General features: G+C 38.4%; 3 protein-coding genes and 1 non-coding gene across 5 annotated transcripts in view; 3 read left to right on the top strand and 1 right to left on the bottom strand.

Moving 5' to 3' along the window:
• Positions 1-6181, top strand: part of LOC116041558 (protein bicaudal D homolog 2-like) — a 16898-nt gene extending 10717 nt beyond the window's left edge. The window contains exons 5-8 of the mRNA XM_031287501.2: positions 1459-2451; positions 2676-2827; positions 3333-3564; positions 4872-6181. Coding sequence (XP_031143361.1) covers positions 1459-2451; positions 2676-2827; positions 3333-3564; positions 4872-4874 — 1380 coding nt within the window. The 3' untranslated portion in view covers positions 4875-6181. The remainder of the gene's footprint in view (positions 1-1458; positions 2452-2675; positions 2828-3332; positions 3565-4871) is intronic.
• A 651-nt stretch (positions 6182-6832) lies between these two features.
• card19 (caspase recruitment domain family, member 19) lies at positions 6833-11993 on the top strand. 2 transcript variants are annotated; one of them, XM_031287614.2, is made up of 6 exons: positions 6834-6935; positions 7419-7558; positions 8344-8500; positions 8649-8711; positions 9416-9481; positions 9658-11993. In XM_031287614.2, exons 1-6 carry the CDS (start codon positions 6929-6931, stop codon positions 9765-9767), a joined length of 543 nt encoding a protein of 180 aa, XP_031143474.1. In that variant the 5' UTR covers positions 6834-6928; the 3' UTR covers positions 9768-11993. The 2 variants fall into 2 exon arrangements, with proteins under 2 accessions (XP_035857925.1, XP_031143474.1); XM_036002032.1 differs by lacking the exon at positions 8649-8711 and having other exon boundaries at positions 6833-6935.
• On the top strand, positions 10985-11112 carry LOC116041738. Its single transcript, XR_004103014.1, has one exon. It is a non-coding gene; the product is annotated as a U6atac minor spliceosomal RNA (small nuclear RNA).
• Positions 11994-12365: 372 nt separating the features above from the next.
• Positions 12366-18595, bottom strand: ninj1 (ninjurin 1). Its single transcript, XM_031287636.2, has 3 exons — positions 18242-18595; positions 14362-14599; positions 12366-12953 (listed from the first exon to the last, which is right to left on the bottom strand). Exons 1-3 carry the CDS (start codon positions 18296-18298, stop codon positions 12811-12813), a joined length of 438 nt encoding a protein of 145 aa, XP_031143496.1. The 5' UTR covers positions 18299-18595; the 3' UTR covers positions 12366-12810.
• Between the last annotated feature and the right edge of the window lie 1329 nt (positions 18596-19924).

Here is a 19924-nt window from a genome sequence, read left to right on the forward strand (position 1 = left end):
ACAACATCTTCATTTATCACAGACATTTATATAAAATAAACTTTTGGTTGAGCTTTAGTGCAGAGCCTCAAATATTATTTTGCCATATTAACATTAGTGGCAATCACTCTTTTATTGTGTGTTCAAGTGATTCACTCGTGTATTTATTAGACCAGAATAGACGAAGCTTATTAAATGCACAGTGCTCATTCTCTTCACCCTGTCAAATGAATCTAAAGAGAATACAGAACATATACATTACTATTTATTGACTAATGCCACATTTTGTTTGAAAGATGGCTACAATGATTTTTGGATTGAAGGTTCTGAATTTATTAAGGCTACGTTCAGACTGCAGGCAAAAGTGGCCCAAATCAGATTTTCTTTTGGAGGGTCAAGTGACCAGGTCAGACTTCTTCAGAAGTAGTGTGAACACCCAAATTTAGCTTTTTTTAAATCAGATTTAGACCACTTCCATATGTGGTTCTAATTATTATTTTTTTTCAATGTGGCAACAGTGTGAACAACCAAGGCGGATTTGATGCGACTTTTACGTCAATCTACATTGACATTTGTCACAATTATGCGCCGACGGGAGTTAGCCCTAGACACAGACAGTGAAATTAAAAACTTGACTAGGCCTACTAAATGGAGAACAGTGATGGAGCAAGTCAATGGAGGGAGAGTGAGGTGTTAGACCTAATTAGTGTATGGGGAAATACTTCAATCAAAACTAGAAGGGTCATACCGTAACCGCTCAGTTTTTGAAAAAATAGCAAACGAAGTGGAAGAACGGGGACACAGGAGAACGTGGCTGCAGTGTCAAAGGAAGGTGGAGAGTCTTAAAGCTACATTTTGAAATAAAAGTTGAAAATCGAAAATGCTTACTTCCTCCTTAACCTCCCTAACTTTAGTGCAACAGCGTGCTGCGTCTGATGTCATTGTTACTGTTCTTTTGCGCATGTGGGTCAGTTCGAAACCGCAAACAGTTCACACATGAATCTGATATAGGCCACATTTTAAAAGCTAATGTGAACAGCCAAACAAAAAATCGGATCTGAGCAAAAAAAAACAGAATTAAGCATTAATACTTGCGGTGTGAACGTAGCCTTAGTTTTGCCCATGTCAAAACAGCAAAAACATATGATTTGTTAGTTCAAAATGTTGCTGCACAAGATTACCATGTACACTCAACCTAGTCAGAGCTTTAACTGTCACCATCAAGTGCTCACTGTGTAAATACATGGTTATTGATCATCTATGGCCATATCACTTGCATATGCATTTTTACATAGATATTTGGGGATATTTGCTGAAATCAATTTGGTTGAATTTGAAGACACAAACTGTACTGGCTTAGATGTAATGGGGCAAGTTGAGAAGAACAAAATGTGCATTCTTCCATCTAGCTAAATGGCTTTTGCTCTGTTTTTGTTTTTTAAACTGACTGAATGTGTTTGTTTTTATGTTCATGTTTAGGTGGAGCGGGAGAAAATGGCCCTGATCAACTCTCTCCAGGAGAACCAGAAGCACCTGGAACAGGCCTATGGGACTGTGTCTGAGCAAAAGGAAACGGTCAACAGGCTGACTGAGAACCTCACTGCAATGAGGAAACTTCAGGCCAGTAAGGAGCGCCAGTCTGCCCTCGACAGTGAAAAGGACAGGGACAGCCATGATGACGGAGACTACTACGAGCTGGACATTAATGGACCCGAGATTCTGCAGTGTAAATACACGGTGGCGGTGTCTGAAGCTGGAGAGTTGAGGCAGGAGCTGAAGACTCTGAGGTCACAGTACGAGGAGTGTCGAACCCAGTATGAACATGAGCGAGCGCGGCTGGACAGCGACGTCCAGGAGTTGAGGTCAAAGTTAGCTTCCCTGGAGAAGATTAGCCAAGCAGATCAAGCAGAGGTGGCTCGTCTGGAGAAGGAGCTGCGTCTGGTCAGCGAGGCTGCAGGAGAATCACTCGGCAGCCTTAATGTGGCCCAGGACGAGCTCATAGCTTTCAGTGAAGAGCTCGCCAATCTTTACAACCATGTGTGTATGTGTAACAATGAGACCCCTAACCGTGTCATGCTCGACTACTACAAGGAAGGCAAGGCCACAGTAAGAAGGGGGCATGAAGAGAAGGAGCACCAGTCTTCCATACTTCTCACCAATGGGCTGATCACTGAGACTGAACAGGAAAATTCCCGCAGCACCACACCTACCCCTGCCCGAGAGCAGCGGCCAGAACCCATGAACGTCTATAACCTCGTAGCCATCATCAGGGACCAGATCCGCCACCTGCAGCAGGCAGTGGACCGCACCACAGAGCTGTCACGTCAGAGACTTGCCAATCTAGAGCTGGGCACAGTGGCAGACAAGGACAAAGATGCTTGCATGGAAGAGATCCTCAAATTGAAGTCCCTGCTCAGCACCAAAAGGGAACAGATTGCCACTCTCAGAGCTGTGCTCAAGGCCAATAAACAGGTCAGAAGACCACTTTGAGTGTGTCTATATGTGTGTGTATGCATGCCTGCTGTGTATGTTTCTCAGAGGAAGGATGTTCATTGTTTCTCAAACTGACAAGTACAACAGAAAGGGATAATAGTCTTAGCTATCTAATAATAACCACTGATTTTAGACTAGACGAAAGTGCAAGACATGAATGAATAATGAATGAATAGTTATATAAGATCTTATTCCCTTTTTAGACAGCTGAGGTTGCTCTGGCCAACCTGAAGAGTAAGTATAACAGCGAGAAGGCTATGGTGACTGAGACAATAACGAAGCTCCGCAATGAACTCAAGGCTCTGAAAGAGGATGCTGCTACGTTCTCCTCTCTTCGAGCCATGTTTGCTACAAGGTATGATTATACATAATCACTGGTTTCTATTTTATCCCTGACACACATGAAATTAACAATCATGTGGCACCTTGGTGGCCATCACACCATAATGCACGACAACTATTGTACTGTACTGTATCTGTCACAGGAAACATTACAAAAAGTACCAAAAGAGCAATGATATTTCTTTATATCCTGCTAATTCTGCCTGTTTTCAGCATATTTTCCTAATAATGAAAAGAATAATTCAAAACTTTAGCGCTTATTCTGCACAAGTATTTTATGTCCGTGTCTATGTTTGTGAGAGACACAAAGCATTGTGGGAACAGTCTGATGTAATATTTGTGTGAGTGAGCTAGCAGAGACCTCCCATCTGGAAAATGCTGTCTGGGTAATGGAGAAAACATGTGACTGCAGCAGTAGTTCAGGGCAAATTGCTCCACCTGCTGGAAATAATGTGTATCTCTTGTTTCTTTTCCCCTCTCTTGCTCTTTTCTCCACATGTCCCCTCTCTTGCGCTCAGGTGCGACGAGTATGTGACCCAGCTGGATGACATGCAGAGGCAGCTGGTTGCTGCTGAAGATGAGAAGAAGACCCTGAACTCTCTGTTACGTATGGCCATCCAGCAGAAACTGGCTTTAACTCAGCGCCTGGAAGACTTGGAGTTTGACCATGAGCAGGCACGCCGCAACAGTGCCACAGCGGTGGGAAGCAAGGGCAAAACAAAGGCCAAGGGAGCCTCTTCCAACCATCATGTAAGTCAGAAGCTGTTCTGCAGAACCAACTCTGAGACACAAAGCATCAGCGGAGGCCCTGGGTTCTGCTGCAAGGCTGTATGTGGCCTTTTTAAACTACTCTATATATTTTTAAGATTTGTATTTCTCTCAGGCTTTCTATACACTCATTTTTCTAACACTAAGCTGTCTTTTGGGAGCCATTATAACTCTAACCCAATACATGGCATACTAGTATTAATTCTACTTAATACTTTTGTACTGGTAACAGTACATGGTTGTGTTCACAATGTTAGACTGGTTGAGCAGAACCACTCCTTTCTTTTGTCTTCATGGTACAATTAATATACAGAATATAGTTTTAGTTGGCAACAAGGAAGGCACAGATCTCTTGAACATGGAGTAGTATAAGTCCTATTTTCCATGTGATATTTATATCATTATTTGGCCTGAAAACCACTTAAAACTAGAAACCTGGGTGCTAATTTTAATTCAACTTAAAGTACATTTGCTTTCAGGCTGCATCCCTTTCAAATTCGCTGTGATATATATAAGCTGTTATAATTTGTCATGGAAAGTACCAAGCTTTCATCCATGTTTGAGTTCTGTGACATGTTAGTGTGCCGGTGAGTTATTTTTTGGGAGGTGGTCGCAATGAGGAGGATGACACACCGTTTCTGAAGAGTTGGCCACAAGAGGTTTTGTTATACAATTTCTTTCATTTTTTTTAATAACATTTGATTTTATTGTTTACATTTGTCAGCAAATATTTCATCTACCTCCTTATTTCTCTAAAAACATTCATTTATATGTAATCTCAGTTCGTAATACAGCTTTCTTTTTCTCTCACTGGTCTGAAACAGCTAGTGATGTATCGATAACAAATACATGATGGTACCACTGTGAATTTCATGCAAGTTGAATACCAAAACAAACTAAGAAACAAAAACTCTCAACAATGTTCAGTTTTTACTTCAATAGTTGTGTTTTTCTTTAACACATAAGATGCTGTTCTCTATTTTCTGTATCAAATAAATTCTGAATTCTGAATGCTTATGTCAGCATACAAGAGCAAAAAGTCTAAACCACTGTATTTGAATGAAAATGTTCTTGAGATGACACATTCCCTGTAGTATCAGTCACTCATTATTGAAGCCTGCATGCACAACACACATCAGTCTTCTGCTTTCTGCTTCAATCTAACTTTCCTAACGGCTATTTTCATTATTAAACTTCATCTCAGTAATTCAGTGTAAATTGAAATTTCAACAATCGGTCAACAATCAATTTAATGTGATTTTCTTCTGTTTGTATCTTTCCATTTGCAGTAAATCTATCATGCCAAGACTGCTTAAGGAGGTCCGTCAGTGTCCCTGGTTCCTTCACTCTCTAATCATGGTCCAAATCATGCTGTCGCTAACACAAGAACATATCCAACAGTATTTGCCAAGGGTCTTGTTTTAGAGTGCCAAAACAAGTATGCAAAATATTGTCGAACATTTTGACTGCAGAAAGAATGACTCATCGCATCAGCTGCCCACTGCAGTCCTTGAGTCTTCCAACAATATGCACCACTATTATTATTGAACCAGAGAAAGAATCAAGATGGGTGTTTTGCTGATTACTCATTGCCTGTGTTACCTTGACTGCACACTTTTTGTTTTACTTATTTGCTCTTAGGTGATTCCCCTTTCTTTCTAGAAATCCTACTAATTGTTTCAAGTATTATACAATGTTTTTACCAGATGTGCATGTTTATCTACCAGATTCTATGTGACATTTTCTAGGGATTCAACATATGTTGTATCCCTATGTATTTCATAGGAACAAATCCAGAGATGATGTGGTAATTCTTTTAAAAGGAGAATTTTAAACTCACTGATTGAAATCCAACACAAGAGACTTTTCTGCCTTAGTTGTTTTCCTTTGGGCCTTTAATGTATAGGTGCCTTTCTAACAGCCCATAAAACAATAATGCAATATATTATTTTCACTATATGATCCTGCAACTATGGAGCTTCAGTTTCAGGGTCTTACTACATTTTGTGGAAATGGGCGCCTCCTTTTTAGACATGGCAGAACTGTTACAAATTCATGTATGCTTGTTATAACTAAGGAAAAGTATTAATGCAAAGCTTTTTATTTAAGTATTTCTAAGTTAAGGTCAGATGTTAATAGTATTCATAAACTTCACTCATGAAGGAGAGGTTTTTTTTTTTATGTAATTGTTTTAATACAACTTTTTGTAAACCTAAGTCCTAAAATCTGCAAACAACAAGCTTTCAGTGCCATTTTGTCTTTTGTTTATTAAAGTGCAATTTGCAAACATGGCAAGAAAAAACTACTAAATGTTTATGCTATGTAAAAAAATATATATATTGTACACATTGTTGCTCATACTTTGTCCTAATTGATTTTATTTGTTTTTACTATTACTGCAATTGTATTTATTTGACACTGTTCAGACTACAGGATGTCATTATCCTTTTTGTTTCATAAGGGAGTTGGAGTGGAGGTGGCTGGTCAGAATACTGATTGACTGAACTTGTGGTAAAACACTAGCAAAACTCATGATTGTGGGCGACTGTCTCTGCTAACAGTTATGGCTGGTGAAGAAATAAATCTAACTTTCACAATAGTGAGATTTTTCTTCTTTTTTATTAAACAAGTTAACTACTATGCCATAGTCATTTTACAATAAAGCTATTATTTCCCTGAGAAATAAAATACAAACATTTTTTTTTTTTTAGATAATACAGACTCATCCTGTATTACTTGTCAGTAGTGAGTACAATATCGATGGTTCTGTGGGTTGAGTAATGGCTGTACTATTGCCTGTTTTTTTGCCTGTGTACATTACTTTTTTTCTGAAACATACAGACCAATCAGCTGAATGCAAAGTGAGTTATTGTGCATACTAACATAACATAAACATATAAATGAATAATACACTAAGTATAGGCCTCACACTTAATGATAATAACATGTACCAATAAGCTTTTCATTTTACAGCAATGTACACATGTTTTGTTTGTTGTTTAGTGTAGTTGTTTAAACATTTACTGAAATTTACTCATTTAAATACTGAGATTTACAATGAAACATATTGTTACATTGGAATTTAGAATATATTTACCCCCTAGTTACAACAAAATGACCAGTTTTGTTGAAAATAAATGTCAGTATATTTGTATAAAACTTAGTTCATATAGGTCAACATAAATGAAAACGTTATTGCCTAGCTTAGCCTTCGCTACATTCATTCCATGGATGTAAAAGGAAAGTGTTTTTTTCCCTTTCTTTGAAGACGTTAACGTCAGCCACTCCCTGCCTACGAGGTGACGTCAGGGGGCGTGTCCACACAAAGGACAGAGGGGACTCCACAATGGGAGGTTTGTGTCTTTCTTTAACGAAAACTAACGCTTATCTTACCATGCAGTTAGCCTTCTGCTTTAATATCTTCTTATCAGGTCCAGACCACGAACATTAGCTAGCTACCACACAGCGCTAACGACCTCAACGGTTGCCTCGCTTTGCCATTGACAATGTAACGTTAACGTCTCAGTCCAACTCCTGTTTCTGAAAAGTTTCTCAACAACACATTTGCCATTAGAAAGAAGAGCATTAGTTTTCAATTTGCTGTCAACCGTCAGGTTAGCTGTCAACAAATGTTGTTTCGTAACATTCCCGATCCTCCATGTCCTCACACTCCTCTCCTGCCACCGTTACGAGGAAAGACTGGAGATAATGTCATTTTTCCGTAACGTTCCCTTTCAATGAAAAAGCTAGCCTGTTTTCAAACAGGGTATGGCAGGGTCTTGCTGATGTAGCCTACTAAGTAATGGTTTTTAACTTGTCTCTGCTAACATGGACAGACAGTTTTCATGAGCAGCTGATAGAGGACAGCGCCTTCCTCAAAGCTGACCGGAGACTGGACACCGAGCTGCTGGACAAACTCATCCTGCAGCTCAACAGAATCTACCCGCAGATCCTCTCAGACAAGGAGGCCACCAAAGTGAGTCCTCATACACAGTACCTGGTCACATGCAGGCAGTGGTGGAAGAGATCAAGTTAAAGTATTACCACAGTGTAAACATGCTCAGTTTTAAGTAAAAGTTCTGCATTAAAATCTACTGCAAAGTTGTATTTGCAAAATGTTCAATAAGTATTCATTATGCGGCAGAATGACCCTGACAATGTTATATTACTTTATTATTACTGGTGTATTTTATAAACATTTAATGTTGCAGCTGAATATGTGCTGTAAATTATTCTATAATAATTGCAGAATCTTAATCTGTAAAGTAATTGGTAACTATAGCTTAGAGATAAATGTAATGGCGTAAGAAATACATTATTTCCCCCTGAAATTAAGTAAAAGAATGATGTAGAATAAGATGGAAAAACTGCAGGAAAGTAGAAATACCTTAAAATTGTAATTCAACCAGCATATTTACAATTTCTTAAGTAAATGTGCAAAGTTATGTTATATCAGTGCATGCAAAATGATTTCATCTCAAGCATCTGATTGGTGATACAGATACATTCAGGTCCAAAACTGTACCAAGAAAAGAATGTCTCAGATTTACAAATTATACGATAATATGAAAACATGATGAAACAACACTTCAATATGACATATAACAGTCAATGTTGACAATAAAAGAATTTCTAAAATAATTCCAGTGGAGATGCTTCATCTTGGCTTTTGCAAGCTTTGCCAGCAAGCACTCCAGGAAAGGATATATCCATCTGGGGAATAGAAAATATCCTAATATGTCTGTTGTTATTGTTATCCAGTTTCGAAACTTGGACGTGCCCACAAGTGTTCGAGTGGGTGAGCTCCTGTCACACCTGCAGGGGAAAGGAGAGGAAGCATGTAGGGAGTTTTACAGAGCTCTTCACTTGCATGTAGAGGAGGTGTACTACAGCTTGCCCACACGGCTCCGCCTCAGAGGTTAGTCCCCAAAAAACGCTTCTCTATATCATGTGTGATATTTATTCATTATTTGGATATTACAGAATGTACTATACATATTTAGTTTTATATTCTAGTATATTCTACATTTTATGCCCACACTAAAACGTATCTGTCCCGCCTCCAGATTCCTTAGATCCACTCGCTTATCCACGAGTCTACCAACAGAGATATGTTCAGAACGACAGAGGTAAAATGTTATGTAAAAGGATGTATGTGGCCTTAGATCTCTGAGGTGCCCTACATTACCATGCACTTGCTCTCCATTGCAAACTTTAATTACCTCAGTTAACTGATGTTTAGAATATTTGAATGCATATTCACCCTGTTGCTTTAGGAGTGCTGTTCTTTTGTGTATGTTTATATAGGCATATGGGGAAATACACCTCCAAACTGCTACACCCTAGTGCTTCTTTGGAGATAGGTGTGGGTATTAAGAATGTTTCATTTAGTAAATTTGTGAATTCTGTTTTTCCTTTTTTTCCCATTCTCTTATAAAGTTGGAGTTGGGTTATTATTCTGGGGACGGCGGTTTTTGAAGGGATAGAATTTTCTGCTACTTAGGAATGTGTCTAGGGAGATACAAATGTGTTCTTGGAAAAACAATAAAGAGATTGGGGGGGAAAAAAAGAATGTATGTCAATGTGTATGCAATGTTGAAACGGTTACTATTCAAACTATTAAACTGATATTGTTAAATGTTGTGAAGCAAGATCATAAGATAATCAGTAGATGATTTAATGTGATGACCTTCAAAATCACCAAATATATTCTGGAATAGTCAGTGTGATCCAAACTTTTTCCAGGCTAGAAGTGTGTCAGGTAGTTATTTAGCACTGACACACACCAGATAATTAATTGAATTTATTTTGTTATGTGTTTACCTCTTTCCAGGTCCCCTTTTCTTTCTGGGCTGTTTCAGCGTTGCAGTGGGAATGGCTTTACTCTATTACTACAGTGGTAAGCAGCTTTTTAAGTTTTTTAACATCATCTAACATTGCAATTGTGATAATCAGATATTTTACGTATTATTGGCTAGTTAACGTATATCAACCTTAGCGTGCATGCTTTTGAAAATATGAGTCCACTTAATGCTGTTAATTCAGTGTTATAAAGATGGTGTCTTTGTTCTGTAGAGGCTAAAGTGACGGGAGGTAGCCGGGCCCTTGGGATGGCGGCCCTGGGATTGAAAAGAAAAGCTCAGGAGGTTCTCATATGGTACACTGAAGAAAGCCTCATGAAGTAAGGGGGGGGACTCCTTCACACCAGGTGCTTCAGCAGTACTCCTCTTATGAACGCTACTTGTACCAAAGCACAACACACTATATATTTTTTTCCGCAGTTGAGTACTAATTTTGTACACAGTTGTATTTACTATTTTGCGTGTGATCTAAAATGAGAAAGATGGGGTAAATTTAGAGCTACATTTGGCACTTTGCTCTTATTTCCTCATACGTTGATACCTATTTAAGTGGCTTAAAGGGACTGAATACACTCGAGGGATGAACACAGTGAATTCAAAAACAACCTGATTAAACAAGTTGTTCTCGCTACAACCTTCAAATGTGGCATAAAATGCTTTTACAAACCAATTAAACAATGAAAATATTGACTGCAATAGTGACAAAATGAGGGATTTTAAATAACAAAATATTAACAATTAGAGGTACATTCTTGACTATATACGATCCGATTTTTCCAGCATGATAACCTCAAATGCATCAGTACATTTTGCAGCCATATAATAATTATCCTTCAATGCAGAAAGCAACAACCTGCAGTGTATGTGCTTCCTTACACTTGTGCTAAGAATAATGTATTACATTTATTTTTGGTAATTAAGAATTATACTTACTTTTCTGCTCAGTTACCACTGATGTCAAGCATACCTAAATACTCTTGTATTGTACTCTCCTGTACTCCCCAAATTGAGTTAGAAACAAAGATGAGACAGAGCTCTTTGTAGAACATAACCGCCCTCTTGTGGCCAAAAGTGAACTACATCACTAAACTGCACTAATGTGTTGGCTTCTTTTGGTTTCATAAGAGCGTCTCGAAATTCTGCTGCTCACGTTTAGACAAAAAAGAGTAATGTGAACAGACAGAAATAATATCGAGCCGTGTCTGTATAGTAATACCAGAGACGGTTCAGAAAGCATCTTTGATGATACTTTAGACGGACTTTGCAGTCACATGATTGCTTCTACCAATGATATCCCGGTCTACTAGCGCAGTGCATTATGGGTAGAGTTACTACCTAATCCAAAACCATAGATATATAATCCAAAACATACTAATATCGAATGAAGATTAGTAATAATGATTCGTTAACACATATCAACCTGTAATACAACAGCTGTGTTTAACAAATGTAGGTATTAATATAACCCGGGAATTGCACCGTAAGTGAAACCAAGTTGCATATTACAGTATATATATAGTGACGTGTTACTCTATTGAAGCGTGTTGTATGAAAGGAGAGAAGGTTAGCACTCCCCTTGACAAGGATGGAATTGGCCCTAGTGGCCATCAACACACATACGGTTAAGGCACTGCCACCTACTTCGTGGCATCTATAACCATATTTTTTCATTTGTATAATTTTGACTTTAGTTAAACGATGCTTATTATTCACGGATCTCAAACCATGCCTTTTGTTTTCGCCATGTAGTCAAAGATCGGAAGCATGCCTGCATATATTCCCGTGTCTTTTGTTTCCGCTGGGTCGGGTAGGATAGGAACTTTTATTTTACCATTTTGGCCTGTGGCATTTATTTAGCCCACTGCTGCAGACACGGAAGATTACTTTAACGTTTACGCTAGGTCTGCTGTCTATCGCACAGAAGTTGTACACTCAGTTTGTGACCGTTTAAGTAAAAGTACCAGCTATTGATAGTGTGGATAATATTTTGTTCCTACTGTGCCTTACTGCCGAGTTTATACTAAGTTAGTTTCTGATAAGCTTTTTTAAAAATAAGACTAGCATTAAATTAATTTACCCCAATCAGGCAGATTTTGATGACATTTCTCAGGCTATTTGTAAACAATTTCTTTAAAATGTATGACTAGAGAAGGGTCTCTAAACATACCAGTAACTAGCATGATGGTGCTTTGTTAAACTGTATTTCTTTGTGGTTTTCTTTATGGTTAAAGTTCAGGATCTCAGAAGCCAATACCTAAAACACCGAAAAACATTTATTCAATGTGCATGGCCTTGTTGTTATTCTTGTACTCAACAATTTTGTAATATTACTCTAAAAAGAAATGTTGATAATTGATTTCTGATGTTTGTCAATTAATGTCTACTATTTAAGTTCAGTGCCTGACAGTTTGTCACATTCTGTGTGTACTGTGTTGTGTAAAAATGCCTTAAATATAAAAGTGCCATCATTTGTAGGACTGAGACTTTTTTCTTTGTACAATTAAAACATAACACAAAAAAAGCATAAGAATAAACAGGGCAATAAACACATATTATCACTTCTGAAGTTTTATTTATAAGAGTTCATGTAGTAAAAGGTTTAAAAAATATTTGGTCCTTAAAAAAGTGATTTTAAAAATGCCTAAAAGTAACTACATACACTATATACTTCAATGGAAACATAAATACATTAACTAATATACAGGTAAACAGTTTAAACATTACACACTATACTTTGCATTGCACTTGCAGCATGTAAACTCACCATTCATTAATTGGTTGAGCTTTATAACAGTGGAAACAGTTTAAACATTCCCCCCCCATATTGCATCATGTTCTACCTCATGAACAGCAGTAGGCCAAGATGGCTCCTGATGCACTTACTATTCAGAATGTCATTTGGATTATACTGTGGCGTTATACTTTTTTTTTTTAAGCTGTAGACATACATTAGGTTTAGACTGACAGATACTGATACATTTCAAAATAACAACAGAATGTCTTTTTTTCCCCCCAGGAAACATTCACAATGGTTGTGACTGACGTACAGTATATTGCTCCTGATATTTGTTAGCAAGTAAAGGCAATCACTTATTTGCATCAGTAACCTGAGCATGATAAGAGAAACACATACAATGAAAACTGACCACAAATTTGTCCATAGCCATAGTTAGAGAAGGTAACTCCTCTCTCACTCACTCACTCACACAAACACACACACACACACACACACACTACCTGATCCTCAGTATGTTATATACTAGCCATTTAGTTTGGTGAATAAATATCCTGTTCATTAGCATAAACAATGTGGAAGTCCATCTTTACTAAGTTGATCAGCAGGCACGGAGAGTCACGTCAAGGGTGATCAACCACTTGGGTTGGGCCGCTGGACTCCAAAGGCTGTGATGAATACGTTGACCACGACTATGATGAAGACGAAGGCTGTGGCGAAATTCTCCATGATGTTCAGCTTGTAGTGCATGCTTTCATCATTCAGGTTCCACTTAACTGACAAAACAAGAAAATGAATCAAGGACATTACTGAGTTTTGCTTTGTCAGTAGGAATGATCTTTCCCCACAAGGCGGTAGCACAGAGTTTCCTGTCAGATTAGAGGTGAAGTAATAAGTACTGCACACTATGCTATATATTAACAGCATCTGACAGCACCCACAGGTGAATAATTAGCTTCTTCCTCCATTAGGGCATTACATGTCTCGCTTGTTTGAAAAGAGAAATTTCTTTTTGACAGAGGATAAGTCTGTATTTTTTACTGGCCATCTTAGTGTTGGTAAATAACATAATACAATTGCCCAAGAGAGCACTTTAAAACTGGAAACAGCTGACAGCAGAGGCATTTCTTCCTGCTGTGGCTCTCTAAACTCAGCTCTCAGTCACAACAGTGTCTCTGTGAGGATAAGATAAGGACAGAGGGGAAGAGGGAGGTCACCAATGTAAGGGGAAGACATACTTGTGCTCCCAGATTTGTGTCCAAATAAGCGTAAGCAGGATTTTGTGCTTGTGAAATGGTGTGCATGAATGATTTCAAAGCATGTGGTTGTAAATCACCCTTTGTAGACCTTTGGAAACAACTCTGCTTGAGAAATTCAAGTTTGTAAATTTGTAGAAAATAATATTTGTAGTTGTAGCGAGAAAAAATGACCATGTCCAAATTAAATTTCTGCATAAATGATATCAACAGTGAGGTTACACAAAGACTTAGAAACAAAAAAAAAAACAGCTTTGTGAACATCTAAGTACAAATTAAAAACAGTTGTTGCCTATGTTCCACATGCATACACATTGTTACAAGTACGGGTTTTGAAACTGCTTTTGGCTGTAACCGCAGGCACAAAAGTCACACTTGTGACTTAACTTAATTTGGTTCGTTCGGACTTTCAGTTGTGAAAACGCCCTTAACCCTTGTGTTGTCTTCCTGTCAACCTTGAAAAAAACACTTTTTTTTCGACGTTTTTACGCCTTTTTTTTCACAGTTTGTTTTTGCTTTTTCCAGCGTTTTAAATTGTTACATTTTTCTTCCACACATTTTCAGCACTTATTTCTACATCCCATATTTTCTGATCTAAAACAAAAATTGAAAACGGGTCAATTTGACCCAAAGTCAACACAAGGGTTCAATGTGTGTGCATGTGTAACTTCAGTGTCACACGAAGCATGGGAAGGTTGAGTACTGAGTTTCTCACACAGTGCTTTGACTCTGTACACATATTTTCTTTATGTTACCTCAGTGTTGATATTATTGAAACAAAGTAAATTGAATAAACATAATACCACACGTACTTGTTTACACAGCGTTGCAGTAGAAGACACTAAAACACGTTTGTGTGCAACAGAGGACATTAACAATTTGTGAATGCTAAAGTTTGCCAAATAGACCTAGAAGGCTCCACACTTACCAATGAAGATGAGCAGAGCTCCCACGATGATTTGCAGGATGAGGGAGATACTAATGAGAGTAATGAGGGGAACATAGAAGGTGAAGTCTGGTCCTTGCTCCAGCACAGCCTTCATCTGTGAGGCATTAGCCATCAGAAGAGCCACGTCCAGCATGCTCTCTGCTGCACTCTTCTTATTGGCATAATGGTTCATGTTCAGAGGCCCCTGTTGCTGCCTCCAGCGGCCTCGCAGCGGGACCTGAACGCAAACACAAACCCTGACATCAGTACGAAACATAAGTTACGGGTAGAAATGTGATATTTGGAAAAAGCTTGGTCAAATGTATTTCTAATATTCTTTTATTAATGGCTCCTTTAGGGTATATGTAATATACATATAAATAACATAAAATATAGTCATCAGATGCCAGTTAATGATTCTGAGATGAAGTGTCTCAGGTATCTTTAAACTCAACAACCCTCATCTAACTTAATACACTCGCTGCCAGTGCACAGAGAGTTACCACATATAGAAACCAAAATATTGACAATTTTCACTTTGACACTCACTCTGTAAAAGCACATCATTTCTTGCCCTGACACTTGTGTAAACATGGTATTTCAAAAGTTACTTAACACGGAGGAAATGAAAGCACTCAGCTGCTGCCATCATATTGGATTTCATACATATCTAACTGGAAAGACTGACTGATTGGAAAGTATGATTCCCCCCCTGGGAACTGTATAGCTGGATATGTGGGGATTGTTTTGCAGCCTCTTACAGAAGGCATAAGAAATTACAGAAGTATGTCGGCACAAACAGGGACTTTTTCATCAAAGCTAACAGTCCAACATAATGAAAAACCACAATAATCTAAATTCACATATGACAATGAATTATATCAGAACTGATCAGCATGATGGCGAACGTAAGACCCAGATTTGTGCAATCACAAGGAAGGAATCTGTATGGAAATGAAAGTGTAGAGTGGCTTAATTCAAACAGGAAACACCCATTACTCGGAAGGTCACTGAGTTGTTTTCTGTCCAAAGGTCAAAAATATTTGCTTTATGCCTTTTTCAGGCTGACCAGGTCATATATCTGAAACATGAGAGTGGCCTCCACACAAATGCAGTGGAAACAGTGAGTAAATAATGCTTATGAATATGTTACAAATACACCATGCATACAGTAAGCACATGTGAAAGCATGCACTTAAGGCAGGGCAAGACAGCTTTGTTTATATAGCACATTTTAGCAACAAGGCAATTCAAAGTGCTTTACATGGCTAAAACATTAAAAATAGCAGTTAAAAACAATTAAGGAGAATATAAGACAGGTATGAAATACAAGAATAAAAGTTACAGAGCAGTGTAAGAAATGAAAATTACTTAAACAAAGGCAGCATCAAAAAGCAAAGTCTTCAGCCTTGATTTAAAAGAACTGAGAGTTGCAGCAGACCTGCTGTTTTCTGGGAGTTTGTTCCAGATATGTGGAGCATAAAAAGTGAACGCTACTTCTCCGTGTTTAGTTCTGACTCTGGGGACAGAAAGCAGACCTGTCCCAGAAGACCTGAGAGGTCTGGACGCTTCATAATGTAGCAGCAGATCACAAATGTATTTTGGCTATAAAACATTCAACAGAAGTATTTTGAAATCAATTATTTGAGAGACTTACCACAAAAATGAAGCTCACAGTCTCATTCTATATTTCTTTAATAAATAAAACAAAATATGCAATATGTTGTGTTGTGGGAAAGGAAGCAGAATTCCATGTGTCTTTGACAATCAAATCGAGAAAGGTTGAGGAAAAAATGTCCTTCCTTATTGTGGTACAACAAAGAAATGATTTACATTTGTCTAACAGGTGAAATGAGTAGGCCTGTCACGATAACAAATTTTGCTGGACGATAAATTGTCCCAGTAATTATTGCGATAAACGATAATACTGTCGTTCTGAGACCATTTTCATCTAATATAATGATAATGGCATAATAATGCAGGTACACCTTTTCAAAGATCAATACACATTTATTTCTAAAGAATATTTAACACTGGAACTGGAAGACATTTTAAATATCCATAATAAATGAACAAAACAACAAAAAACAATAAATAAAATGGAATGTTTTCCGGCCGCGATAATTTCCATTTAAAAATTCTCAAGCTCATTTTTATTTATTATGCGATTACTTGATTTATTGCATATTGCGACAGGCCTAGAAATGAGTCTGTGGTACATGGTTCATTTAAAAACACATTATGAATATTACATCACAGGAAACCAGGGGCATTGCCGAGACCCCTGTTTCTCCTAATGTGCAGTTCAGGTCAGTGCTCAGGTTTTCATTGGGTGGAGTTTAGTTTAGAGAGTCCAACAATGCCACCCTTGTGCCCAGGTTGGCAACATCTTCCTCTTTTTTCACCTCTGAAAACCTGCCAGGCCACAGAGGAAAAGGGGGCTCTTGTGGTAAACCAGGAGACGGGTGTCAGAGTCACTAGCTGTCACCCACTAAATCTTTTACTTTTACAGCTTTATTTTCTTTCTTTCTTTTTTTATTTTTATTTGTAAGTGCCTTCTTCCCACGTATGGCTCCCTATGCACCCCAGGCTTTCCAAGAAGTGGTGATCTCCCTTTAAATTTCCTTTTCAAAGGTCTTATTTATTTTTTTCCGCTTATGTGCTGGTGTTCTTGGGAGGATCTTAGTCTTACGTTGTCTTCCGAGATAACTGGGACTGTTGCTGCTTGTGGCCCTGTAAAGCCCACAGACATTATCTATGATGTCTTAACGTCTTGACAACTGGGGACGCATGCTTCCCAGAACAAGAAGTTATTGGTAATATGTATAAAATATAGCTTTAGCTATTCCAAATTTTCAATGTTAATTCCCCTAGCAGTGAAGGTTATGGAAGCTCAGAAACAAGTAGGCCTGCAACTAATTATTATTATTTTTTAGTATCAATTAAAAACTTTGTTAATTACTGGTTAAAGGAAAGCGCCCATCACAAGTTTCCAGAGCACAATATGACATCTTCCAATTATCCAACTAACAATACAAATGCACGTAATATTCCATTTAAAATGATATAAAAGAGAGAAGTTAAAAAGATAATTATAAAATTACTTCAACAATTCAAAATAAAATAGTTGTAGATTAATTTTGTTCAACAGAAGTGAACATGAAGATAATCCCCAGTGACACAGGCTTTGACTTTTTATTGTAGAGACCACTTCCTATTGAAAGTTTTGACCAAATGACCACAGAATGTACTTGATTATATTATACCACCGCGTTCATTAATAACTCGGTATGCATTGAGGTTATCATTGGCTTTTGGGGAAACCTCTGATCCCACAGTATCGACACTTGACCAGGCTATGCTAACACAACACAGGGGTTTGGGTGACTGGCTGAGTCGACCCACCTGCCTGGATTCCTTTACAGAGCGACGATTGTACGAACCTACACCCCCATGGTCTGCTGTATCGTCTATCATTAAGTGTAAACTGAGCCTACAGCAGCAGAACAGAGACAAACTAGGCGAACAACACAAAAACAAGTTGCTTTGTTAACTAATGTTAGTGAAACGTTAAAATTAGCTCTGAAACAAGAGCTAATCTGCTTACCGGTCACTATTAGCTTGATGAATTCTCTAAATGACACTTGTCAACAACAAACACGACTATGATGTGTGAACTGATGATGGTATGATGGGACAGATGGGTGAAACCCAGGCAGCCGTAGATATCCTGTACCCGACGAATATCTCCGACTTGGGAATGTTTCTGAGTGGATTTGGCTTTGACCGAACCTGACTGGGATATTAATGGTAGCTTTACATACAGACCACAGGCTACGTGCTGCCCTTTTTAACTGGCACCAGCGCTGCCTTAACTTACCTCCGCGTTGCCGTTTCGGTCACCATCACCGTTCATTTCCAAGTTTTCCGTAGCCATCTTGTTAATAACCGCGTTATATACCCCGAATAGGTTGGTTTATAGAGTGAGCTTCAAAAGAGTCGGTGGTTCAGCAGCCGGTGGGTAGACACACAGACTGTATGAAAAAGCTGCCGTGACGACAAGAGTGTAGAAAAGGCTAACGTTACCGCCCCTGCAACATCAACATGGGGTCGGGTCGACCGTCCTCAGAAAGCTGTGGGCTGTTGGAGAAGTATGAGCAGGAAAGGTTACTCACTAGTAGCGATGCTATGCATTGGGGTAATTTCCCACAGTTAAACGGAAAATCTGATGTGATGTAGATGAGCCAAGCAGTATTTCTACCATGGTTTCTACTTGGACTAAGTTAGCCGTTCCTCAGTGACGGACTGTGAAGGCAACATGACTCTTTAATGCCACTCTGCGTATTAATTCGGTACTGCATGCTGTAGTTTGTCAACTTGATAAAACTTGTTCACGGACATGCATCATGAAAACATAATATCAACTATTTATTAACTACATTTTGTCACAGAGCCGTATACAAGACCACATTAGGGCCCATGTCATTTAAGTTTTGGCGCTTTGGCGGTTTGTAATATATATTACAAACAAATATATGTAATAATTGAAACAAATTATTTGGCGCACTGTCTGATACAAAAAAAAGCCTGAGCCTTATTTTTGTATCTTGTATAAGTAGCAATGGATACGTTAGAATTATCAGGGTTTTTCCCCACAAGTCATATCCTGAAAGATTATATCTAGGCTATTTAAAGCAAAGTTGACAAAGGAAGAAAACAGCAGCATGGTCATGTCATAACTGAAAAGTCTTTCCAGTGAAACACATGCGTCATCAGAAAATGATAAACAGTGAATTGAATGGCCAGACACTAATTGCCACAACCATGGTTTCACATTGTAAACCAGCCTGACCGCGGTTAAAAAAAAATAAAAAAAAATTTAAAAAAAAATGTACAGGGTGGCAGGGGAAGACTCATGAATATTCATTGGGGAACTCATCCCTGATTGGCTGATTGACAGGCAACGAGTACTAGTCATTCAGAGGGAGAGTAGGGCGGGTTCTTCCCTTCTTATACTGTCTATGCTCGGACCGCGAACCTCCCTTCTTATATACAGTCTATGGAACCTCCTATGGCGCCATTTTGATGCTAATAAGCCATCACCTCCCATTAGCGTTCCATTGACTGCCATTCATTTTGGTCCATTCTATATACAGTCTATGGTTCTTCCCCTACCACCCTGCAAAAAAAAAAATTCGCGGCCTGACCACACCCACCAACTGCTTCCTATTTCCTCTGTTTTACCATAAATGTGTCAAGCCTAAAACAGGCAGAGAATGACAATATGAGTTTCTGCAGCTCCATATTTGACCTGTGTCAGCCAGAATGTTATGAACAGCAACTTCTTTTAAATTCCATGTAGCCTACTTACTTTATGTATTTGTAAAGGTGATACAAAGCTGCACAACATGGGCAGACTTTAAAAGCTTCAGTGTTTGAACTCTTTGAGGGCCTGTAATAAATGGTGTGTTGCAGGACACTGCAACTTTATTTAGGTCCTTGTGGGTGTATACCTCTTTGGTATGACACAATCATAATTAACACTCAGGCTAATCAAACTGGT

This window comes from Sander lucioperca, chromosome 6 (assembly GCF_008315115.2).
Source record: "Sander lucioperca isolate FBNREF2018 chromosome 6, SLUC_FBN_1.2, whole genome shotgun sequence".
Classification (NCBI taxonomy): domain Eukaryota; kingdom Metazoa; phylum Chordata; class Actinopteri; order Perciformes; family Percidae; genus Sander; species Sander lucioperca.

What these genes read in the sequence shown, in the direction of transcription:
- card19 (XM_031287614.2), top strand. An exon ending in CAGACAAGGAGGCCACCAAA is followed by an intron (nt 7,559 to 8,343) that starts GTGAGTCCTCAT and finishes ATTGTTATCCAG; the next exon opens with TTTCGAAACTTGGACGTGCC. An exon ending in ATATGTTCAGAACGACAGAG is followed by an intron (nt 8,712 to 9,415) that starts GTAAAATGTTAT and finishes ACCTCTTTCCAG; the next exon opens with GTCCCCTTTTCTTTCTGGGC.
- ninj1 (XM_031287636.2), bottom strand. Translation starts at nt 18,298, where the DNA reads ATGGCTACGGAAAACTTGGAAATGAACGGTGATGGTGACCGAAACGGC. An exon ending in ACCGAAACGGCAACGCGGAG is followed by an intron (nt 14,600 to 18,241) that starts GTAAGTTAAGGC and finishes GTTTGCGTTCAG; the next exon opens with GTCCCGCTGCGAGGCCGCTG. An exon ending in AGCTCTGCTCATCTTCATTG is followed by an intron (nt 12,954 to 14,361) that starts GTAAGTGTGGAG and finishes TTGTTTTGTCAG; the next exon opens with TTAAGTGGAACCTGAATGAT.